General features: G+C 42.4%; 1 protein-coding gene across 1 annotated transcript in view; it reads left to right on the top strand.

Annotated features, from left to right (window-relative positions):
* The window catches only part of LOC146970586 (uncharacterized), an 85,843-nt gene that overhangs the window by 27,215 nt on the left and 31,892 nt on the right, over positions 1 to 26,736 (top strand). Inside the window, exons 2-5 of the mRNA XM_085805929.1 lie at positions 5,081 to 5,403; positions 15,274 to 15,466; positions 15,818 to 16,016; positions 17,931 to 18,024. Of these exons, the coding sequence (XP_085662055.1) occupies positions 5,081 to 5,403; positions 15,274 to 15,466; positions 15,818 to 16,016; positions 17,931 to 18,024 (809 nt within the window). The remainder of the gene's footprint in view (positions 1 to 5,080; positions 5,404 to 15,273; positions 15,467 to 15,817; positions 16,017 to 17,930; positions 18,025 to 26,736) is intronic.

Below are 26,736 nucleotides of genomic sequence, written 5' to 3'. Positions count from 1 at the left end.
CCTTCTCTCTCCCTCTGACCCGGCTGGAACACCTCGTGGACAGATAAGCACTGATTATGTTTGTATCAAAATAGGCTACACTGCATGAATTATTAGAAAACAAAGAAGTTCTATGGAAAAGAAGTGAGGTACAAATGGGCAGAGACAAAACGGCTGTGAATGGACCCAACAGCATATTTTCTCTGCCTATAAGAAGTCCCATGTCAAAATGATACACCAGTTTACGTGTACACTGTAGACAAGTTATTTGGTGCTTCAACTAGTCGGGAAAAAAAGCAGTTTATCTGGAACTAACCAACTCCAGAAAAGTTAGTTTGGGTTTACTGCAGATATTATACTTAGGGTCCATTTGTACGTCATACAACCCCTCTTCAAAAAACTGAACTATCATAGTAGACCCATATCTGACCCTTTATAAATCTAAAATATGAGTTCAGTCAACCAGTTTTAATTTCAGATTAGTTGTACATCAGATCCATATGTTTCATATCACAAACTCACTGTGAGTCTGAGTGATGTCTGCACTATAGTGCTTAAAGGGACAACGAGGAGTTTTGGAAAAGAGAAGCGTTTTCACACTACATTTATGAGCCTCCGCGCGCACCGTAGAATTCTTCGACCGGCGCAAGACGGACTCATGTTTTCATTCATCAAGAATTAAAGAGGTTCAAAGAGGTTCAGTTACCGTCGTAGTCCCGACCATAAACGGCAATACGGCGGCGTTATTCTCATGAGCGTCCGCAAAACCGAAAGTAAGGAAACGCTGGTCGGCTCGCCCAGCATTTCCACCATTAATTAAAATAACAAAATAACGATAGAGACAAAACGATATATTTATCGAAAATGGAGCCATTAACAAGTGTGGGTAGCGTAGATTCATCCACATTAACGTGAGACTTTTTTGTAACCAAATAGAAACTCCTCGTTGTCCCTTTAAATAGTTAATGATGCTGAACTGAGTGCAGCTGAAGCCTCGTTAAGACCAGAGTTTTGTGAGAGAGTTTAACAGCCATGTTTCCTGCCTGACTCTGGGCTTCACTCACTGGATTAAGTTTATACCCTGCCAGCTTATGTTGTAGGCTGAGAGTCACAGCTGAGAAGAGGTTGTGGGAATGTTTAATGCTGAACAGATGAGGTTCAAATTAGATGCAATCCAAGCAACTTAATGTAAATATATGTCTGAGTATAGGAAATACGGTTAATGCTCATGTTATCAGTTCATGTTGTACCAGTATGTTGCAGACATTTAGTGAATAAGAGGATATACAGAACATTTCATCTGCATTAATCCTGCTGTGATCCAACTTGTAAAATATAAATCAGAATCAGGTGGAGGCTTGTCAGGTGGTTTTGAAAGCACAGACAGAACCTAATTTTTGTGAAGGATAGTTCACTTTATCCACGCTGCAATGTGTGCTAGTAGAATAACACCTGAGTTGTGGGCACCCACTGTATATAGTATAAATGCTGACATGAATCTTCTCAATTTAAAGGGTCTGGCTGGCAACAGATTTATAATGGAGGGGCTTAAGGACACTTGGGTCAGTACAGACGAGCAGTATGGAGGTAAAAAGTTTTTGGACAGTTCAAAAGTGAGCTCTATCTACCGCCATTATATGAAAATCCATTGCCAGCCGGAACCCCTGGAACTCCAAAAGCTTACCTATACAGTAAATGCTGTATGCATGCATGTACTGAATATGTGTATGTACGTATAAATATGGAAACAGTTTATACAGATGAAAAAAGCCTTGAACAAAATCTTTTCACAGATGCTGTTTAAATAAGTCTCTTGTAGTCAGGTAGTCCACTAACAGTGTGCTCTGGGTTTTTTCATACAGTACATGTGAATAAGAGCTGTGGCCTCATACTGCAGCTATCATTTACTTAGGTCTGCTCTAATTTAGTGGTAACCAATGTGTTTGAAATGTTTTCTAAAGCAGAATTATCTTTAAAAACAAAAAATGATAAAATAGACAAAGATTGGACCCTTTATGTTGTTGCCATGGGACCACATCTTGTCTGACAGTTGCTGACTCGAGTCGACTGGTGATCTCTTAAACTGACAAGAGTCTTGTTCCCTCAGGTTATGTTTGATTGTAATTAAAATAAAACGTACTCTGTGAACAAATGATGTGGCCTCTGCATTGTTACAGAGTCGGATATGGACAACCAACACTGAGGCTGAGCGTTTCAGTCAGGAGTCAGACACATGCATAGGGTTGGTCCCATCCAAAAGTGAATTATGCACAATCATTGTGCATATATACCTGCATGTTATGTGGATTCAAATTCTCTTCTCATGATGAATTAGTTTTAAATCTTGTAATTCTCTAAAAATGTTACACTTTTAGACGGCAGCGATGTCACTGACATGACAAATGACTTCACATTTGTATTCTGTCAATAAAACCAAAGCCTCCAGTTAAGTTAAAGTGTAATTTTCCATCCAACCAGTCAAAGTGTCCCCATTCCAGACTGCAGAGCTCCAGGACAGCTCCAAATGTCAGGACGATGAAGATGTGTGTGAGAAGAGCCATGTATGTTTGTACACTGCAAAAAAAAAATCTACTGACAGTTTCATAACTAAAACATGTTTTCATACTGACAGTCAGACCTCCTCCTGACAGTGGTCATTCTGCTGCTGAATAAAGATTAGATCAAATCTACAGGCTATAAATCACAATGAAGCAGTCATGGAGCTAGAGAAAAGGCCTTTCCATGAACTCACATCAAAAGTCAGAATTGGGAGAGGTGTGGATGGATGAGTCACCTCTGCTGTGAAATTAGGGTGTCATTTTTTACAGTGCACGTGTGCATGCGAGTGTATGTTAGAGCCTGCAGTCATGTAAATGCCACACAGCTCTGCAAGGCTTCAGTCAGAGCAGAGCACAGGCTGTCGTTCAGGCTGATCACTGGCATTTAGACCGTGCTAATGATCATGTCCAAATGCAGATTCAGGATGTACGGTGCCGTCAGCTATTTCTCTTGGTTTGTGAAACAGCAGTGATGGTTCTTCTACAGAGCAGTACTCCACTGACATCTGGACTTTACAGGAGAGCCCAAATGAAGTGTGATCCAAGCATCCAGTAGAGCAATGAGTGCTGTCCCAGTCTTCTTCATAGTTGGACCTAATAGCCCCGAGGAGTGCTGTTTGAATCAATAGCCAGGTTTACATGCAGACCTTTTTCTGATTCAGATCATTCTGAATGAAACATGTCATCAGTTTACATTTGATGTGATCCAACCCGACAGGATGCGCTGGTTCGGGCCAAAATTATATTTATATAAATTATATTTGACTCGAGTCATTTATTTATTTATTTTTTTAATGTTCAGGCCTGTTGAGAACTCTAGCGTTGATTAATCAAAACATCAGGCATTCATTTAAAGGGATAGTTCAACATTTTGGCAAATTGGCCCATTGCCATAATCGCTATAGTCATAGCAGTAGGTTCATTACCTTTAATTGTAGGTGTAAGCTATTTTCAGTACGGCAGAGCGCAGCAGCTGGCTGCTCAGAGCTACGCTATGGAGGCTAACGGAATTTCTTGGTTTCCCTCATTAAACTCATCAAATTCAACATCCCAAAACTCCACAGTGCTTTTGTAGACAAGTTGTGACCTGCACAACCACCACGCTATGAGATAATGACGGAACGATACGAAACGGAGCCGTTTTCGAGGTAAATACAGGGTAAATGCGGAGACTGCTTGCTGAAAAACTGTCCCTGAACGCAACGCGCATCAGCGGTTTTGTATGAATTTACCTCGAAAACGGCTCCGTTTCGTATCGTTCCGTCATTATCTCATAGCGTGGTGGTTGTGCAGGTCACAACTTGTCTACAAAAGCGCTGTGGAGTTTTGGGATTTTGTATTTGATGAGTTTAATGAGGGAAACCAAGAAATTCCGTTAGCCTCCATAGCGTAGCTTTGAGCAGCCAGCTGCTGCGCTCCGCTGTACTAAAAATAGCTTACACCTACAATTAAAGGTAACGAACCTACTGCTATGACTATAGCAATTATGGCAATGGGCCAATTTGCCAAAATGTTGAACTATCCCTTTAAGGCCTGGTGATACCCACCGAAAAAACCCTAAACAGACAAGACATGTGGGATGGCATATTGGCCCAGTTGTATTTGGTCAGCACAGCAAGCAGTCTGCAATTTATATTTGCGTTCAAATTTTTGTTAACCCAGTACTGTACATTGAAGATCACAAGGATGACTTCATAAAGTGCATTTATTGCATAAAAATAACTGAAACATCTAGCCTATCTTTACACTGCATTGACATTTCATCCACACAGTGGTTCACTGCTGCATATAATCTTTCCTGGCTTTGAGAACAGAGTCCCTACATTGACTTAAAGGTGTTAGCTACAAGTTTAATTCCTCCTCCTCCAGCCAGTAGGTGTTGCACTCACACAGGTACGCCTATAGGGAGCGGCTAGTAGCTAAAGCTAAGCTAACACTAACTGTATTTAACGAGCAGCAGCTCCGGTGTTGACAGCGGACTGGAAACACATCTGAATCATTTCACACTAACTCACCTGCAGACAAACCGGACAAACCTGCAGCATCACACCTGCACCGGAAACATTAGCTACAGTAGGCCGGCTGACCTTTAGTTAGCATTAGCATTAGCACGATGCAATTTTCTCCACAGAACTATCACGATCTGGTTCCGCTGAGCTCCGCCTCATGTGACATCAATGTACTAACCTTGATGGCGCAGAGATCTTTTCATGTCAACGTAACCAGATGTAAATATATATTTTGGACCGTCAAAATTTCTAAAACAATTATTTATATAGGCTACTATTAAAAAAATCAGTAAAATTAATACTTTTATTCTGCACCCCTCTAGATGTACTGTGGATGTATTATTTTTGAAAAATTAGGTCGTTTTGATGAAAAAGTTATAACCTTTAACACCTCCAGTTCATGTTCATTTTGAGACATAGTGAGACTCCTTCAATGTAAGTGGCAGAAATTTCATCCTGTCCTATATTAATAATCTCTCTACCTCCTTCTTCTCCCTATTGTCCCACCTTCTTCCCTCTCTCTCATCCACCCAGACCCAGGGAACCTGTCCAGAGTCTCCTCCTCTTCCTCTGCTGTGGACAGTAGCACCAAGCATCTGCTGCAGAAGAAACAGAACACCAACAGCAGTTTGCTGCACAACCCACACATCTCCTCCTATGGTCCAGCTCCACGCTCCCCCAGCAGTTTACCTCGAGGCTACACCATCGCCGGCGGTGCTTGCAGCAGGGACAGCCAGCTGGACGGCCAGCACACGGAGGTGGAGAGGAAGAAGGAGGTGTTCCTGGACCACCTGAGGCAGAAGTACCCCCACCATGCTGCCATCATCATGGGACACCACGACCACATGATGGAGCAGGTGAGATCTGAGGCTATGCTTTGTTTCATTAGCTGCCAGCACTGAACAAGAACAAAACTGGCAACTTTACAGATCATGCCACTCTCATCATTATGCTGAAATGCAATTAAGTGTAATTAGAGCTGAATTCCACAGGATGACAGAGGTAGCTTCCTCTTTCTCAGTCTGCTGGTAGTTTCCCTTTCTGGAACTGCAGTGCTGGGTCACTGTGAGTCTTAGCATGGTGAAACTATTTAAGTTCAACAAAGCTCTCGTCTCTGTGCCCTGACCCACCTGGACTATTATGTAAGAGTGATCACTGATATCAGATCAGGGTTTAACAGTCTCTACAATGAAGCAGATAGATAGATAGATGGATGGATGGATGGACAACTTTATTGATCCCACCCCTAAAGGGCCATCTCCCGGAACTTTTTTGGAGGGGTTGATATTTTGCTTTCTAATCATTTCTTCTTTCAAACTAGTGGCAATAAAACCTCAATAACACACAATTAGTTGTTTATTTTACTTTATTTTGCGTCTGTAAATTCCTCATAAATTCGCCAAAAGTTACACTGTATGTGTGTAGTTGATTTCATATGAATAACTTCAGTTATGAGTCATGTGTTTAGGTTGTCTATTGGATGGCTAATGGTTTGATTAGGTGTTGTGTTTGTAAAAAAGCAGTTTCAAATAAAAATGTATGGAATATTAGGCTACAATACAGAACTTTTCGGCCGTTTTCTCAAAAATTAGTTTTTCTTACACACCAAGATATGAAATACCCTATACCTACACTGACCAAACTTTCCACATTTCTTCCTCCTGCTTCTTTTTTTCTTTTCTTTTAAAAAAAAATGTTTTAGGGCTTTTTATTGCCTTTAATACACAGTGGAGAGAGAGACAAGAAATGGGGAGGCAGAGAGGGGGAATGACATGCAGGAAAGGGCTGCCCGATGCGGGATTCGAACCGGGGCCCGCCTGCAGTGAGGACTGTAGCCTCAATATGGGGCGACAGCTATACCAAGTGAGCTAAGCACCGCCCCATCCTGCTTCTTTTTACAGAAGGGTTTGTTGATATATCATTCATAGCCAGGTTTAAAGTACATGTTATACCAAAAACATGGCGAAATTGATCTTTTATGACAAAAAGTTTCTTGTGGAATGTATCACCAAAATGAAACCAAGCTTTTGAATCTGGCATCATCCAATGTTGGTGATTCTACTCTTGGCGATATATGCAAATTATCATTTGCATATATAAATTCAGAAAACTTGCAATACAATTTTTCTTAAAGGGCTTTCATTAAAGGCCTGAAAGCCCCCCCGGAACAGTTTCTCCTCTGCTGATCAGTCTGTCGCGTCCACAACACCTTACGCATTTTTTCACCTTACAACCAAGGTGAAAAAACAGTCTCATGTACATACTTGTCCACACATACTGTAATTACAGCACATCACATCTGCCCTCCCACAGTAAAAATACATAATAATGTCATGTAATGTACTGTAATGCTTGGTGGTGGTGGGTTGACTCACAGTAATGACACGTGTGGTGTCAAGGGGTTGTCAGCTCCTACTGCTCTGCTCGTCAGACTGGTAAATCCAGCATTATTGACTGAGGTGGAGTCTTGTTGCAACAGCGACAGACTGAGACAGAGGCATGTGGATTTGACCTGCACCTGATCCTGACACAGAAACACGCTGCACAAACACACACACAATCAAATCTGACAGACCACGAGAACACACCACTCTGAGCCCGGGCTGAAGTCAACCTCTGCATGGGACTTCATCTCAGCCGGCAGCTCAAAGTTGACAGGTCCAGCTGAAAGCCTCCTCCTCCTGCAGGTAAGAGCTTGAACCTGGTTCAGTGTAACTTTAACCAACGCCGACCAAAAGTCTTTCCTCAGTCGTGTAGACAGCGGTTCAGGTACTAACACTCCAAGCAGGCAGTGAAGGAGCCCACGCCTTAATGTGAGTGCACAGCTGCTCTGTCAACACCTCATTATACGGGTTGTGTTCGGTGTCACGGCGCGCTGCTGAGCGCCGCCAGACTCTGTTCAACACCTGCCTGTTTTCTGCTTCTCCTGTTTGTGACAATGATCCACAGTTCAACTAGAAAAGACAAACAAAGTCCTGCGCCCGGCGTCCCAAACCCCAAACATTGTTATTTGAGTCACATTTTTCTATTCTTCGTGGTTTGCACCATGGAGGTGAGGTGTGAGCTAACTGTGAAAGAAGATACTTAAAGAGGAACTATGCAAGACATTTAGCTTAACTATGCAGCATTCTTACCTTAATTAAACAGATTAGGAGTAATTGTGATGATTTAATAAATGACTTGTAACTTTTTAGCCTACGAGGGAGAATGTTGGCTCTGCCTTCCACCTAGCGTCTGTTGGCATATCCACCGCTCCATGGATCGCTTTCTCGCTGGCTTCATTAAAAACAAATGCGCATGGCCAGGAGGAGGGTTAGCAACACAGAAGAAAGGGGACCTGACTTGCATAGCTCCCCTTTAACTTGGAATTAGTATAAAGAAGTTTCCTACATTAAAGGACAATTCCGGCCAGATTCAACTCGCGGCTGTATTTTCCTAACATTTTAGGTCTAAAAGAAGAAGATTTTCAGTTTAATTGCTCCTGTTTTGCGGTAGTTGTGTCTGTCCCCGCATCGCCACGGCAGTGATGAATGGGAACGGATGCAAGTTCCACTGCTTAGGCTGTTTACATCCCTCAAAGCCGCAATTTTTTTTCCACAGACAGCGTCAGATGGCTACTCAAACATGCACCGAGAAGTTTATTTACTTCAAGCAAGCCGACTAACTAAACTAGATCTAATTCAACGCGAGACCCAAGTTAACGCGCTCGGTGCGTTTACGTGCAGTCGGAAGCTCCCGTTTGTGTCATAAACACAGGAATATCAACTCTTTAACTATGCATGTGACAAATAAAGAATAAAGAAAGAATCTTAAAGAAATTATCTTGACTTGAAATAAACATTTTTTTCCACAGACAGCCGTCAGATGGCTACTCAAACATGCGCCGAGAAGTTTGTTTACTTCAAGTCCAGAGTTGATATTCCTGTGTTTATGACACAAAACAGGAGCAATTAAACTGAAAATCTTCAGATTTCTTCTTTTAGACCTAAAATGTTAGGATAATACAGCCCTGAGTTGAATTTGCCCGGAATTGTCCTTTAAGAAGACGTGTCTCCATCTCACCTCTTGTGCCACTGAGCTGCACGTCAAAACAGACGACTATGTGAGTTAAAGTGAAACTACAGTGCAGACTATAGACTGAGCAGAGAGGACAGTAACACCATAGCCCTTCTGTATACACTGATCAGTCATAACATTCTGACCACCTGTCTAGTGTTGGTCCTTTTGCTGCCAAATACACAACAAACTGCGCTGCAGTAGTCGATAACACTTTATAATATGTACACACTAAGCACTAGTTAAGAATTAAATACTGGATCCATCATTAAAGGGATAGTTCAACATTTTGGCAAATTGGCCCATTGCCATAATCGCTATAGTCATAGCAGTAGGTTCATTACCTTTAATTGTAGGTGTAAGCTATTTTCAGTACGGCGGAGCGCAGCAGCTGGCTGCTCAGAGCTACGCTATGGAGGCTAACGGAATTTCTTGGTTTCCCTCATTAAACTCATCAAATTCAACATCCCAAAACTCCACAGCGCTTTTGTAGACAAGTTGTGACCTGCACAACCACCACGCTATGAGATAATGACGGAACGATACGAAACAGAGCCGTTTTCGAGGTAAATACAGGGTAAATACGGAGACTGCTTGCTGAAAAACTGTCCCTGAACGCAACGCGCATCAGCGGTTTTGTATGAATTTACCTCGAAAACGGCTCCGTTTCGTATCGTTCCGTCATTATCTCATAGCGTGGTGGTTGTGCAGGTCACAACTTGTCTACAAAAGCGCTGTAGAGTTTTGGGATTTTGTATTTGATGAGTTTAATGAGGGAAACCAAGTAATTCCGTTAGCCTCCATAGCGTAGCTCTGAGCAGCCTGCTGCTGCGCTCCGCTGTACTAAAAATAGCTTACACCTACAATTAAAGGTAACGAACCTACTGCTATGACTATAGCAATTATGGCAATGGGCCAATTTGCCAAAATGTTGAACTATCCCTTTAATGTAACACATGAATACTCATTAGTATGTAGTTTATAAACACAGTTAAAAATGTTTTAATCATCATTGATAAGCACTAACTGTATTTATAAACTACATACTAATGAGTATTCATGCGTTACAAATGAAGAATTCACTATGCTTTACTAATGCTGTTACCCAGTGTAAATAAAGTGTTACCCAGCTTTCTATCAGAAGCAGCAGTGTGAGCAACAGTATCTGGTCTGTTGGATGGAGCACACGCGCCAGCCTTCTCTCCCCATGAGCCTGTGGCCGCTTCACCACTGTTCCTTCCTTGGACCAACTGTTGATAGATCCTGACCACTGCAGACCGGGAACAGCCCACAAGAGCTGCAGCTGCAGCACATGAGAGACCCAGTCGTCCTTGGAGAACTGGATCAGATCCTTAACGTGAACATTTTTCCTGCTTCTAACATCAACTTTTAGAACAACACGTTCACCTGCTGCCGGATATATCCCACCACTAACAGGAGCCATGGTGATGTGTTATTCAGTGTTTTTCACTTCACCTGTCAATGTTCAGAATGTTATACCTGATAGGTGTATATTCACCTGACCACTGCTGAATATAAGTGTAGCAAACTGATGTTGGGTTGTTTGCTGAGGTTCAAGTGTTTGGAGGAAAGCTGTGAGCTCTCAAAAATCATTAACTCCGTTTCTTTGTGACAACAAATTGAGAGTCACAGACTCCACTTTATTAGTCATAGGCCTACAGCATGCTCAGTGACATAACATGCACAGTGTTAGATGATGACCCAATCTACAGTCACAGGCGTGACAGTGACTGAGGCTAATTGAATGAAAATGAATTACTTCAATTACTTACTTACTGTTCCAGTTTCTCAGTGTGAGGATTTAATGCTTTTTTTGTCCAACCTAAAACTGAATGTTTCTGATTCCACTGACGGTCAGTCAGCACAGAACCTCATCTGAAATATATCAAGCTTTTCTCTGTGTCTTTTGACATTGAGCAACACAATGAGCTGATCAAATCATCGTAAAAGTACTGGTTGTTTAGCTTTAGTTTGTTCACCCTTTAATTTACACATCATTTATGTTTAATACCAGTAGTTGTTTTTTCTCTGTCCTGGGGGTTTAAATTAAAGGAATACCCTTTCATGTCACTTACTCATCATGGTTAGTTCTACTGATCCTCTGAAAATAACGCCCCCTCTAATATCTATCTAGAATGAAAAAACACAATATGTCATTATCATTGTCAGAATCAATACATGGTATCAGATAATGCCATTTCAGAGTATTTAGATATTTGCTGAGGCCGCAAAAAGTAAAAAAGTAAAAAAACAAACATGAAGTCCAGTGAACTCTCCGTAGACCTATGTGATGAAGATCAGAACATAACATTCAAACAAGCACGTGGCTTCACTCCAGAAACTCCACCAAAGCACGAGTGGATAGATGACAGATATACTGCAGGTCTAATGATTATACTTCTGTTGAGCTGTCGGTGTTAGACTACGTCTCGTTCTGCAGGTTTGACTCATTTTTAGAGGCTCCAGCTCAGGTGCACGTGACGGCACTAAAAACCATCATTAAATTCTGCTTCATTATAGTCATCTGTCAGTGTCCCCCAGGTCTGTAATTACTCCATTGTCCTTCTCAGGTAGGATCTCAAACACACAACCAACTGTGTGTGTGGATGTCTACAGATTCCTCTCTGTAGCATTCCCCTTTGTCACATATACATACAGCAAAAGAGCCAGGTTACCTCCTGTGTGTGACGGACACATGTTTACACAGTATGGACGTAATCAGTAAGGATTGTTGGGGCTCATAAAGATTCATTCATTCATTCATTAGTTGTGCAACGTCTGCGTTCTTCTCCTGTAAAGAGCCTTGTTGCATCATTTCCTGTCTGTATAGAATGGACACATTTCTTTTTTTTGTTTTTTGTTTTTTATGATTGTTGTGGGCAAAGAGCCTTGATTATGCAGCAGGTTTTCTCAAAAAATGTGACAGAATATGTGAGGTATTTTTGCCGCTTTATGAGATGAAAGATTTTGCTAAAATTGTGGGAACTTTCAGAACTTTGGGAGCTGGCAAAAAATAGGATTTAATGAAAAGGAAAGAAAAAGATTGCCCTCACACCCTGTTCTCTCTTTTGGGCTGTCTTATGTCGCACAGGTTGCGTAATAGCGTCACTTCATAACGTTTCCAAGGCAACTTCTATGTGAAGTAATCGTGCATTATTTTTCAACTTTCTCTGAAGATAAATGTGACTTTTTTGCAAGGGAAATGCAGGGATTCTGAAATCATACAAACATGCATATTTCGTGCATTTTGCATGGAAATTGGATATTTATGTGGCAAAAGTGCAGTGTCTTTGAAAAAATGCGCCACCGGCATAATATGCTGGCTTTGACTGATTATGCCTTGAATTGTGCGATCACGTAACCGTGTTTATCTGTAGCTCCAATCTGAAAGGTGAAGAAGGAACCAGTAAATCTATGGATGAATGATCCTTGGCCTAGTAGTCCGTCTATCCCACACTGAGCTGATTGCTGTGAAATGTAAAGATTCAGTTCACCCTTTTTATTTGACCAGGGGACAGATATCTGTCTCCAGTTTAATGCAGCTCTAGGCCTTCAGAGGGTGCAGATGCTGTGTTGGTTCTTGGCAGTGTTTTAGTGTTTAAAACGGTTTAAAGTTTAATTTTTGTCACATTGTTTGGAAATTGGAATGGACACATTCCTTATTACCATGTTTGCTTAAGAAGCTGTTAACACTACTGCACTTGTACAGCTAGGAGTAGATCTTTCATGTCCCATAACATTACCAAGACGTGATGGTCAAACTGTATTACCAATTAATTAATTAATTAAACCTAAATGGTTCCTAAGAGTTTGGTTGGTTTAAATCTCTGGCAGAATTATCCTGTTCGCTAATGTTTACTCTTGACTAGTGTTTGTTACAGTCAGTATCAGTAACAAAGGTCAGAGACATTATATGTGAATGCAACTCAACTTTGTTTAGACTGAACCATCACCATCAGTTTTCTGTCTAATAGACTTGTGGTTAATACACATTTCATACTCATACTTATCTTCAATGATTTCAGTTATTCTGGAGACTGGAGTATCATCTTGACAATGTAACTTGCAGTCACATTTGTGGAATATGCTCATTGTTACTGTGTCGGTAGAAAACAGGCTGTCAGCATCAAGTTGTCTGTGTACAGTATGGCTGTTAAAAGCTGAGCCGCAGTGGATTTTGAAGTTAGTTCAAAGCAAATTTTTCACTGGATTGGAAGAAGATTTCTAGTTTTGCAGAGATGATGTGTACTGGCTGGTACGTCCATGGAGCCTTGTTGGTATTCGTGAGCTCCGTGGGTTCTGTCAATAGCAACACAAAATGTCAGCGCCCATGTTGTTTGAATAGTAAATACACTTCTGTCGATCTGTGCACACTTGGCAGTGTTGGTTTAAAATGAGGTGTGGTCAGGAACAATGTTATCTTGAGGCAGAGTAAAGCCACCCTAAAAACTTGGTCTATAGTCAGTATTTCACTGTTATTTTAAGGTCCTATTACTGTAAGTAAGTAATATTGTCTACACAGGTGGGCGCACAATGTGCCGAGCTACACCCAGAAACACACAAGCACTGACAAACACAAGGCCATCTGCAGAGACGTGTAACCAGCTGGGATTGGCTCCAGTCCCCCCAGCAACCATTAAGGATCAGACTTGATGGTTGACTGCCCGCTCCAAGTCACCTTCCCTGTGGAGGAAACTGATTCTGGCTCTTTGTATCCACATTTTCACTCTCTCAGCCATTTACTCCTTTCTCCATGTTTTCACCAACAGCTCAAAGTTCACATCAGTAGGAGGTTGGAGTGGATGACTGACCTGTGCCAACTGGCTTGTGTTCAATTTCCAAATGGGAAGGTCTGTTAGCCATGCAGCTGAGCAATTTCTTTATGATTGTTCTTGGGTACTGGAAAGGAGGCTCGACTTATCGAACCTCAGATTCAGGAGGAATAATCTGTATTCAGACCTGGACCGGACTTGGGCTCTTTACCCTTGCAGGTCACTGAGGAGGCCATGGGGGTTTGACCAGCGAGGTGACATGTGCTTTGTTGAGGTGAAGAAGGCTTAGAACTGCAGCCAGTATATCCTCTCTGGCCTGGGATCACTTTGAGATCCCCCAGGAGGAGCTGGGAGAGGGATGTCTCCAGCCCCCCTGCTTAACCTGCTGCCATGGCAACCTGACCTCCAGGAAGAAAATGGATGGATGAAGGGAGTTTGGAGGCCTTGCTGACCTGTGTTACTGCACGTCAAGTCAATTTCCATCCAAGAGCCTTGTAGTCAGACCAGCAGGTGTTAACTCTGACTCCTGTTTCACACTTCAAACCAGAACATCTGCTAAAGGTCATGATCGGAGGCACACAGTCTGAAGCTCATGGTCTGAGACTCACCATCTGAAGCTCATGGTTTGAAGCTCATGGTCCTGAAGCTCACAATCTGGAGGTCACCATCTGAAGCTCGTGGTCTGAAGCTCATGATCTGAAGCTCACGGTCTGAAGCTCACGATCTGAAGCTCATGGTCTGAAGCTCACTGTATGAAGCTCACCATCTGAAGCTCATGGTCTGAAGCTCATGGTCTGAAGCTCACTGTATGAAGTAGAGTTCTCAACGGGCCTGAAAATTACAACCCGAACCGACCCGACCCGCGGGTTATTAAGCCCGGACCCGACGGAGCCCGTCAGACCAGCATTAATTATCTACCCGAACCCGGCCCGGCCCGGAAAAAAAAAAAAAAAAAAAAGCGGCGTGCTTTCTTTGCAGCAGGAGGTGCCGCTGCCGGTGACGCAGCACTCGTCTTCTGCCTCACGTCATCTGGCCCCTCCGGTACCGGCCCGCTAACAGGCGGGACTTGACGTACTGCTGTAGGCTACACTTGCCCTTTGATCAGCGGCCAGCTGTGGCAAATTATTAAATTTCCGCCACAGGAACGGTGCGCCTTTGTGGAGGTTTATCCACCAACCAGTGCACGTGTGGTTGACACACAGCTGCAGCTGTGGATCATCGGCATTTTCCGGCAGTAATGTTTCAGTGGTTCTGCCCACAGCAGCACAGGATGGGATATTTGTCTGAGACTCACACGTGAACAAACAACAATTTACACCATAAATGTGTTTTATGAGAGAGGAAAAAAGGAAGCTCGAGGTCCGACCCGAGTCACTTTTATATTTTTTCGACCCGAACCCGGCCCGAACCTGCGGGTCCGGTCGGGTTTGTCGGGCTGGCCCGGCCCGTTGAGAACTCTAGTCTGAAGCTCACGGTCTGAAGCTCACTGTATGAATCTGGCAATCTGGAGCTCACTGTCTGAAGCTCATGGTTTGAAGCTGACTGTCTGAAGCTCACAGTCTAAAGCTCTCTGTCTGAAGCTGACAGAATCACATCATCAGCATAGAGAGTGTTTAATTGATCTCTGATATCTCCTGACAGTCTGGGTGTGTTTCAGTCTCAAGCACACCTGCTCATCTACAAACTGTAAAACAATCAAAGTGATGTGTTTGATGTGCACAGATGTTTCTAAAGATAACACAACAGCCTGGAGCTTTGATCCTCTGTCTTTCATTGTTAAAGAGACCACAGCACTCCAAAGAAGAGTGTTTCCACTATTGCCACCTCTCTCTCTGAATGACTAACATCTACCCTTTTCCTCTTTGTCCCTCCATCCAGGTGAGAAGTCTGCAGGCCTCTGACAGCCCCCTCTGTGCAGGTGAGCCAGGCCTGGTGGAGCAGCAGGATCCTTCAGAGACCATGTTCGATGGAGACGTGCAACCCCCCTCAGTCCCCTTTTCTAGGGGCTGTAAAGCCAGAGCAAGTCTACCTGTGGGCCGCTCGAGTGGTCAGTCCAGAGAGAGGTCACTTGGTAGGTACACAACACACACACACGCACACACACACACACACACACACACACACACACACACACACACACACACACCCCTTTACACATTTTGTGAGTAGCTACGAAAAGATAGCAGCTACTAAAAGATTGATGAATGCAGAAATTCATGTACATTTCTGTCCACACACAGTTTACGCACAAATTCACGTTGCTCACGTTTCATGAATGAGACCCATTTAGTTGAATAGTGGCTTCAGTCAGTCTAACAATCACACATGTCAGATGTGGTGCATTCAGATTGAGGGATGTGTCAGCATTACCACACTATGCACTGTAAACACCCCCCGCCCCCTCCTGTGTGTGCTGTCTCAGGTGTGTTGTACCTGCAGTATGGGGAGGAGACTAAGCAGGTGAGGATGCCAGCTGACATCAGCAGTCAGGACGCTTTGTGGGCGCTGTTTGTCACCGCCTTCCCCCATCAGCTCACCATGAAGATGCTGCAGTCTCCCAACATGGCCATCTACATCAAAGACACCAGCCGCAACGTCTACTACGACCTGGACGACATCAGGTGAGGAGCCTTGTGAACACACGTGAACTCACACACTGCACTGGCCTACTATGTGTTTAATGAACAAGTTACCTGCTGACCCACAGCTGCCAGGTCCTGCCTTGTGATTCAAATCTGTGTTGACAGGTACAAAATCAAAACTAGGAGCTGCCCCTCTGCCTGTCGAATTGCTCAAGGCACATGTAGAGATTCACACTTTGTGACACCATCATGTGACTTCACAGATACGGACGGAGTGTGAGAATAACATTCAGTCTCATTTTGTGGTGCCCTGATCATGTTTTTTTGCTGCTAATGAGTGAGATGGGCAGAACCGTGCCCCCCCCCCCCTTTTCTTTCACCTTTATTTATTCAGGGAAGGTCAATTGAGAGCAAGCTGTCTTTTCAAATGATGCCCTGATTTCAAGAACAACATAAATATACAATTGCGCTTACAATACACAATATAGAAATACAAATATACAATACAAATCAAATCATAGTCCACAACAGACTGCAGAACAATTAATAATACGTTTTCTAAAGCTATATAGAGAAATAAGGTGATCAAGTTTCAGACAGTTCTGTAAATTATTCCAATGCTATTTTGATACTAGGAATGTTTAAAATCTAAGCATCCTGTGTGTATGAGTGTGCAAGTTACAAGTTCTAAGTGAGATTAAACTGGTAAGATAAACAGGTAAAATGTCAAGTAAAGCTTTGTAAATAAAAACCATGCAACTTGCTCCCTCCTTACACTTAAGGATGGCCAGTGCAGGTCATGATCATGATCACAGCATACAGTGCTCCTCTCAGCCATTGACATCAGAGTATTTGATTCATTTTCATCTACCGATCACATGATTTCGTGCTGATCATATTTTGCAGCCAATCACCCCAGGCATCTTTGCTCTCATTACAAACCTGTCCTAATGATGTCAATACAATATCTTGCTGCTATATCTGGGGCACACACCTTTATTTTAATTTTTTATTTTTTTTAAACACGGGTCTGTCAGTCACTCTGTTCTGCTGTAAGCCGAGGAGAAAACTTTCCTTGTATCCTACAACCTTTATCCAATGAGGAGAGAGAACGGCATAAAGGGGCGGTCCTCTCTGTGTGTGCAGCCAAGGGATGCACATGAATGTGGTGACGTAGGGACGAGAGCGGGGACTGCTAACTCCATCCGCTGACAGGAAGTTAGCCAAAACGACCGGATCGCTTACTTCTGCTTTAATGATTAATGCAAGTGCACACTGTCCTCAAACCCAATGAAAACAAAACAAAACATGATGTTGTCACTGTTGTCACTGACTCTAGTTTACAAGTATTTGAACACGGACAAATGATGCTGATAATTATGATGAGAAGGAAAAGTGAGTGGGATCAACATGTTTGAAAGTTTTTCACTTTGTCATTGTATGTTGTTGATGTGTGTTGGTGTGTTCGTTATACCAAATGACAAAACGAGACTGATGTTGAATACAGACCTGTACTGTATTTCCTCAGTTATAAGCCGGTATTCAATTTAGAACCGGGTCTCTAACGCCCGGGGACAAATAAAAGCCAGCCCGCCAAAACAGGCCGGGGGCCAACTAAAAATCAGCCACCTGGGACAAACTGGACAAGGACAGATTAGAAAATCCTTGGACTGCATCGCCGGACAACAACAATGGGCTTGTTGTTGCATATGGTGGCTAATGTTTAAAAATTAACAGAGCAAATGGAAGGAAAACAGAACATGAGGAGGCTTAATATGAACAAATATAGCCTACTTGTTAAACAGAGGGAATTAGAAAAAGGCCTCTCTCTAATAAAAGCCTGCCTCCATTAAGGGCCGGTACGCTGGGCAGTTTAGTAAATAAAAGCTCTGGCCACTATTTGAGGAAGTACCATATACTTAACATATATGTGTGTGTTGTTTTTGCTTCTAGAAACATCACACCCCACTGCTGTCTGAAGGTTTATCACAAAGACCCAGAACAGGTGTTTAGCCGCTACACCAGATCTGGCAGCACAGAGGGGAGGGTGAGTACAAACCCTGCTTCCGTCCTCACTCTTCATGACTTCATCCTTCATCACCTCACCCCTCATCCTTTCAGACAGGATGTTAAGGTGGGAGCTTTATTTCTTATTTATTTCCAAAGGCCACTGAGGAAAATAGCAGCCTGGGGTCAAAGGTACTGTTGTCCAATATGCTACAATCCAGAGTCTTCTGCTCTCAATCTCAAAGCTGTTGCAAAACAGACTAGATAACATAAAATGCCATCAAACATACAAATAAAGACAAACATCATGAACACAACAGAGTAAAAACTAGAGTCATTTGTTTAGATTAGTTTTTACAGAGGCACAGTGACTCACTCGTCTGCAGGCTGTTCCTGCTCCTTCTCCTTCCGTTGGTCAAGTTTAAATTGGCCATATCCATGTTAAATACCGTCTCTCCCTCCCACTGCTTCCTTTCCTCATCCCCACTCTTCATCTTTCTTTATGCAGGAGCGCGAGCGTCCCTGTTGCTGATTGGTTGGAATATTGTGACTCACTCTCAGCCACTTTGTTTATTTCTTATTTACAGAGTCAGGGACAGTACATACACAGAGCAGATACCTAGAGGACGACAGTGAGGAGATATAATATAATAACATATAAAACACACACAGTAGCAGCAGGTTGGGCTTAGGGCAGTGATGTCAAACATACGGCCCATGGGCCAAAACTGGCCTGTCGGATTATTTCACTGGTCCGGCGCACTTGAGATCAAATTGTCTTCTATGTGGCCTCTGAAAAAGAGTTTGACACCCCTCTTTAGTTGAAGGGTTTCCTCTCACATGATCTACACAAATCTACTCATCAGCTTCTATAATGTTGCTCTGGTCTCTTAAAGTCTGAGCTGAAACCATGCAGGTAGGTGGATTTAGTCACTACGGGACATGTAGCTGTTTCCTCCTGCTTCCAGTCCTCATGCTAAACTAATGTCCTGAATCCAGCTCAGCACTGAACACACACACGAGACATGATGTCATACAAACTTTTGTCTGAAAAAGGTGTGTGAGAACAGCCCCCAAATGTTCCTCACTCTCCACAATGGCACTACCTCACAGAACTTGTCCCAAACATGGGATATAGCAGCTTGACCTTTGTCTCCCGAACGTAACTTCTCCCTCACCTCTTCTTCCATCTTCGCTCTTCATTTATTCTTCTCTGTTTGTTGTGGCTGTTGCTTGGCACTTTCATGACGTCAGGTCACAGGTTATGCGCTAGAGCAATTACCCAACATGCATTTATGTAATTCCGAAATTAATTATAAAGGAATTTATTTTCAGTCATCTTTTATGACCCGTCCCACAAATACAGTGAGAATTTCTTGACCCACCCCACCAGTAACCCAGGGGACCCGACGGTTATTGGTTGCCCCGCGCATCACTAATTTAGATATAAGCCACAGAGTGGACCAGACAGACCATACAAGGTTAAAGGGATAGTTCAACATTTTGGCAAATTCACCTATTGCCATAATCCCTTTAGTCATAGGACTAGGTTCATTACCTTTTATTATTGGCGCATGTTTTTTTGAGATCTGCGGGGCAGAGACGCAAGCTACTCAGCGAACACAATGGAGGCGAATGGTACAGGTCCCCTGTCCCTCATCGAACTCATCAAATACACAATCCAACTGTTCTTGTTTTTGAGGCAAATGCAACCAGAACTACATTCCAGACATGGCTGCTGGGTGGAGTGATTTCAAAAGCACAAGTAGTGTCGAGTATTTGCTTCATGTGTCGTAATGTTACATGATTATACATGATTAGTGTGGTGAATGTGCAGGTCACAACTTCTCCACCATAGCGTTTTGGCATTGTTGGAGTGTGTATTTGATGAGTTTGATGAGGGACATGAGACCTGTACCATTCACCTCCATTGTGATTACTGAGCAGGGTCTCTCAAATTAAAGATAATGAACCTACCCCTATGACTATAGGTATTATGGCAATATGTGAATTTGCCAAAATGTTGAACTATCCCTTTAACAGTTAGCAGATGGTGTTAACACACAGTGTGTTGTATCACAGATGGGTTCCCCTCTGCACATGGCCCTGTGTAAAGACAGTGGGCGGCTTCGTGTGACTGCGTAGGAGTGATAGGAGGAGACACGGGTTCAACAAGGCCGCAGTAAACATGCTGTACCCCATAAATGATGCAGTCCCCTCTGGCTCAATCAGCAACAAATATGTCATCTTGTTTTGACCCATAATTATAACATCCCCCCGAGCTGAGCGGAATCATGTTGGAGACGTGGCAACACAGTGCAGAGATGCATCATTTCCAGTTTGAGAACCCAGTTAACATCCACTGTGTTTGCTGGGGTGTTACAGACAACATCACAGTCACAGACTCAGCAGATTCATTATATATGGACAAAATAATGTGGTAGACACAGCAAATGTTACATTGTTAAATAGAGGAAGATGAAACATATTATTATATGAGCTCTTATAAACAGACATGGATAGGATAAACAGTCTCAAAACTTTCCAGAAGCGGATTTTCAACAAAGTGTGACCTAACCCATGGTGACATAATGATGACATCATCAGGATGAATCTCTCAGACTGTGTGAAATCAGTGTAGTGCTGCTTCACCTAGCACAGTATTTATATATAACAGTCACACTCAAGCTTAACACTTAAGTTGCTTCAAGCTTCAAGTTGACAGCAACTACGTCACCACTTCCTGCCTAAAAAAATTTCAGAATAAAAGTGCTAGTGATTTTAAATGCTCACTTAATTACAACAGTGGTTTGATGCTGCTGAAATGAATCAGAAAGAGTGATTGACATGTGACATGCTTTGTTTTTGAAAATATGGCTCATGGTGGTATCTCATAGTCAGGTCTGGTTCACAATGCATCATTTGTGAGATTTGTGCTACTGCCTGCCTGCAAATACTATACGTGTGCATGTGTATACTACACATACACATTTCCAATTACTTGGTTCTGCATGTGTATCACACCAATAGGGGGTGCACCGATTGCAATTTTCTGGCTGATCACCGATCACCGATTTTTAAAAAGCCTGACCTAATGAATCCAACTTTTGCCGATACCAATTTTTTTTTAAAGTCAACAGTACCATTACCTAAAAATATTCATTTAGAAAATGCTCTATTTCTTCACCCACGTTTAACTTTACTGTAGATTAATTGTATCATCCCCCTATTTTCTGCTCTTTGGGATGTAACAATATCAAAATCTCACAATATTACAATACCTCAATAACAAGACCATTATATTTATTGCAGTACTGATGATAATACCATATACGCTCAACATTACAATATTTATTCCACTATTCATAAGTCAACAACAAGAATATTTGGTCAAAAATAAAATAGCTTATCTGCCTTTCTTAATAACAACTTTTTTTTACCCGCCAGTGGCTTGTGGGCTGATCAAATTTGCCAACCCATGTCCAGTTTTTTAATGCCTCTGGGAATCAAATTGAATGCTTTTTAATGTCATTCAAGGCATTAAGTTTAGCAAATGTATTTAATGACTTTTAATGCTTTTTAATGACCCTTTAGTGCTTTAGCACCAGCCCAGATCCATCAGACTGGTGTGTATGTTTCCAGTCTTCATCCGGCCAGTGTTGGTGGGTGTGTGTCCACAGCAGACTCATGTTTCCGTTCTCACTGAGCGTGTTGTTCAGTCTGAGATTTTTAAAATTCACAGGGCTGGGGAGTGAGAGCTTTGATGGTAACTGTTGACTGTGTGTGCATGCATGCGTATGTGTATGTGTGTGTTTATTTGCTGAGTCTGGAAACTGAAGTGAAAGCCGGTCGGAGCTGAGTCACAGTTGGAGATTTTGTTGTTGTGAGTCCGTGCCAAGTCGATTTTGTGCTGGCACGGTGATTTGATTGACAGCCTGCTCTCCTTGTGGAACTGGTCTGCAGGCTTTATTTCATGTGGGACAGTCAGAATCCTGCATTATGTGTTGTGGCACGTTGTGCTCCGTGCTGGTTTACAGATCTCTACGCCCTTTTGAAATAAAGAGATTCAGGTGGTGTCACCCACTCAGCCACAGAGGTTCCTCTGCACCTCTCACCTACTCAGCCGCAGGATTGTTAACTGTGCTCGTGCTGAGGTAAGTCCCAGCTCAAACCGCATCAGAACATTTGATAAAGTCCTACTGTGGTTTCAGCAGGAGCTGCTCAACTCATTTGGTAACAGGTCAGTCTGGAGACTAATGATTTAAACCATTTCATTGTCTGTCATGTCTTTGTTTTATGGGAGGTTGAACTGAGTCTAAAAAATTGAGCTCAACTATTTGAAAAATATGTGTTTCTGTAAAAAAGAAAAAGAAAGTTGTGGATAGAAGTTTTGACTCATCAGTTGTTTTGTGGTCAGTGGTTCAGCTGAGGAATCAGGACCGATGTCCGTGTGCAGCAGAGAACACAGTATGCAGTTGGAAAAACAAAAAGATGAAGGGAACTGTGCTGTGTGAAGAAATAAAAAAGACATCTGTGACTGTTTGGCTGAAAATTGTGATGATTGTTTCCCAGTCAGAAAGTTCCAGAGTTGTGTGTCAGTGTTGAGAGGAGGACAGGCTGTGCTGCAGAGGAACATTTAAGATGAAGCTGCTGCTGAGCCTCCGTCTGCTGTGTGCTGTGTGTGATGACAGTGCAGCGCTCTGTGCTTCTGCATCAGCTCATATCATCATCATGAAGTGTGACAGGGTCACACACAGCTATGCACTGCTGATCACTGACTTCTTTATTATTCTCCACACAATGGAAAAAACTCTGGTTGAGTTTATACTGAGCAGTAAACTGAGATTGAATCATTATTATATGTATGTAGATAAAAAGTAATAAATCACACTCAAGTATATTCAAACAATTGCTTATGGCACTTCTTTGACTTACGTACCTTCTGATTTTATTTTTATTTAATTAGTCGATTATAGCCTTTTGAAAACAATCGTTAAAGGTATAATATGTAGGAATTCCCACCATCTAGCAGTGCGGTTACATATTGGAACGTATTCTTGATGTTGCATTCACGTGAAATTGGGCAGACGTCAGAGAGACAACAGACGCTGCATGTAACAGGATAATAATAATAATGTAAACAAGTGGTCCGCCAGCACGAGGCAAAACAATACAGGCGTGACAATATGTTGTCATGGTGATGTCGTATTGTTTACCTGACCCACGTTTTACCGTCTTTCTCTCGTCGAGTAAAATGACATCTGGTTGTTTTGCCGACGGCCGTCTGCCTGACTGCACCTGAATGCAACATCAGTGCCTCCGTCCTTCCTCACACTACACAGTGGTGACAGTTTTTTTTGTTTTTTTTAAGTATATTTTTTGGCTTTTTTGCCTTTTATTTGATAGCACATAGTAGAGATAGACAGGAAGGGGGAGGCAGAGAGAGGGGGAATGACGCAGAAAAGCGGGGCCCGAACCGGGGACGCCCGCGCCGAGGACCGCAGCCTCTACATGGGGCGGCCGCTTTAACCACTGCGCCACGCACCGCCCCAGTGGTGACAGTTTTAACAGACGCTACCTGGAAAACTTTCTCCCCGAGCTGACAGCTTCGGTGAGTTTCCGTGGTTACCTACGGTCACGCTGCCACTGAACGTAAAAAATGGCGATGCAACATGGCAGCCGAGGTTCAGTGCGCCGCCCACTTATGTATTTGTAACGACTTGTAACAACTCATTCTAAGGTACGAGAAAGCTTTCATTTGTATGCGGCTGTGAATCAACTTCAGTATTTATGAAAGCAATATTTGATTTTTGCTAATAAAAAGCCAAATAAGTTACATACTGGGGCTTTAATTGCGCAAAAGTTGGCTGATAGACACAGATGTTATACTTCTATGATGTCCTTGTGCTATTATTTATCCAGTAGGGGGGCACTGTGCTGAAGTAAATTAAAAGTTCAAGTTAAAGAGGCCCCGAGGAGTTTGCTTTTGGTTATAAAAGAGTCTCATATTAACTAATATTTTCGATAAATATATCGTTATGTCTTTATAGTTATTTTGATATTATTTTTTAGTGGTCGACTCACCCAGCATTTCCTAGTTCCGGTTTCCCGGACTAATGTCGCCAGATCGCTAGTTGGTATCGTTTATGGTCAGAACTAGGACGGTATCTGATCGTCTTTGAACCTCCGACTTTCATTCTTGATTAATGAAAACATTCTTGGCAAATGCTTTTGCTTTGGTACATCTTGCACTGGTCCAAAAATGTTACCGTGCGCGCGGAGGCTCATGGGAGTAGTGTGAAAACACTTTGCCTTCCGAAACTCCTCGTGGTCCCTTTAATGTTATTGCTCCATCCTTTACTCCTCTGCAAAAACCGTTGTGCAACTGATTGATACTAATGTCACTCTGCCATATAATAATGACTTAATGGCTGAGGACATTATGGCCTTATGTACAGCAGCACACCCACTGGTTGAACGTTTAACGTTGAGCAGGAAAAGGTGTGTCTGGTTGAAGTTTGATTTGTATTAATGGCTCAGAATAACAGAGAAAAGAAAATGTGAACGCACGTTTAGAGGACATCAGAGGCCCATTTCAAATCATGTTTTACCAGTGATTTCTATGAAATTGCTTACCTACCTACCTACCTACCTAGCTACCTACCTACCTACCTACCTACCTACCTACCTACCTACCTACCTACCTACCTACCTACCTATATGCTTAGTTTAGTTTATTTAGGTCTTTGGTTTGACAAAGACCGACACTTTTTTTTTAACTATATTTTTTTGCCTTTTTTATTTGATAGCACACAACAGAGATAAACAGGAAAGCGGGAGGCAGAGAGGGGGAATGACATGCAGGAAAGGGCTGCCCGATGTGGGATTCGAACCGGGGCCGCCTGCGGTGAGGACTGTAGCCTTTACATGGGGGGGCTGCTTTAACCACTATATCAATTACAGCTCAACATAAATACAGTAGCTAGACAAGATCCAAGAAAAGATGAAAAAAACCCCAGAAATAAACAGATCAAAGTAAACAAATAAATAGTCATTCAGACCGGTGTAGGCTGAAGCACATCTCATTTCCCCTACCATACAGTATTACAGACAGAAGGCACCAGTTCATAGTTCTAATTTATATTGGTTGATCATCCTACTGTTGAGTGTTTTTTTGAATGTAGTTATGTTAGAATTGTTCTATGCTACTTGCCTCACACAAAAATTTTTGAAATTTGGAAATTGTAAAATATTCTCCCTTCAAATTCTACTTTTGTAACAGGTTATTTAAGGGATCAAAAGCAGCTATTTGTTTGATTTTTTCCTTCTTTTTTGAAAAATGTAAAAATTTAATCAGCCGATGTATTGGTTATCAGAATTTTGTCCAAAAGATCCACATTAGTCGGGCCCTAGTGCTTTCATTCTCGCATGTTTCTATTCTTAACCTAAACTAAGCTCTCACAGCTGACAATGCAGATTAGAGCAGAGACCATGAGGAGGAAGGAAGGTTTGTTTAAAAGCTGCATCTGACATGAAGAACAACCAGGAGTCGATGGTCGCTGAGCTTCACAGAACCTCGAATTATATAATCACTGTTACAAGGGATTCATCTAATGACTCACACACCCTCGAACAGTCAACTATACATTGGTTGGTGAGAATCGTTTAAGTCAACCAACTTTTTATTAGAGAAAGTTGCAACACTTACTCAGCCAGTTTGACCATTGTACAGTACATGATGTGAAATGTGGATTTCTTTCTTTTGCAACATTACTTTTTTGATATCCCAAAACCCTTCACATAATGAATGGAGCGCCTTAGAGAGACCCTGTCACAGACAAATAAGTCATTATATCAGTGCATAAACTGTAAAAAACAAACAAACTGTAACTGCATGAATTAAAAAAAATAAAAATGTCCTTATACTGTGATAGATCAAGACATTATTAAATGAATGTCTTGAAGCGACAGTGTCATGTAAATGTAAATGTAAATGTTTAGACAGAGAAGCATTCTTGTAAAGATGATTGATGATGAGAATGTGTGAGACAAACAAACACACCCAGAGGAAGACTTAAGGCTACAGAGTGTGTACATTAGCGATATTAACAGAGCAGATATATCCACGTACATTATCCAGATGTACGCAGACATAGCACTGAACGAACTGCAGTGATGCACATCTGCTGACCTGACTGACAGGATTTACCACAGAGCGTTAACGCTGTGAGTCACAAACAGACTTCAAACACACCCTGTTACAGCCCCTCAGTCAGAGCAGCAGGATTTATGTAGATGTAAAGGCTAAAAGCATGGAAGTCAACTTAACTTTAACTTTAAAGGGATAGTTCAACATTTTGGCAAATTGGCCCATTGCTATAATCCCTATAGTTTTAGGAGTAGGTTTGTTACCTTTAATTGCCGGTGCAAGCTATTTTTAGAACGGCGGAGCAGAGCCGCCAGCTGCTCAGAGCTATGCTACGGAGGCTAATGGGAGATCTTGGTTTCCCTCATCAAACTCATCAAATGCACAATCCAACAACTCCAAAACGCTCTGGTGGACAAGTTGTGACTATGACCAGAACGGAATGTTACGAGACAGAGTTGTTTTCAAGGTAAATGCAGAGACTGCCCCCGATGGAAACACGCATCACCGGTTTTGCATGAATTTACCTTGAAAACAACTCTGTCTCATAACGTTCAGTTATTATCTCATAGCGTGGTGAATGTGAAGGTCACAACTTGTCCACCA

Source organism: Trachurus japonicus, chromosome 17 (assembly GCF_045865225.1).
Source record: "Trachurus japonicus isolate A0001 chromosome 17, Traja_1.0".
In the NCBI taxonomy this organism is placed as follows: Eukaryota; Metazoa; Chordata; class Actinopteri; order Carangiformes; family Carangidae; genus Trachurus; species Trachurus japonicus.
The sequence above is the reverse complement of the archived record's forward strand: the minus strand, read 5'-3'. Positions and strand labels throughout refer to the sequence as shown.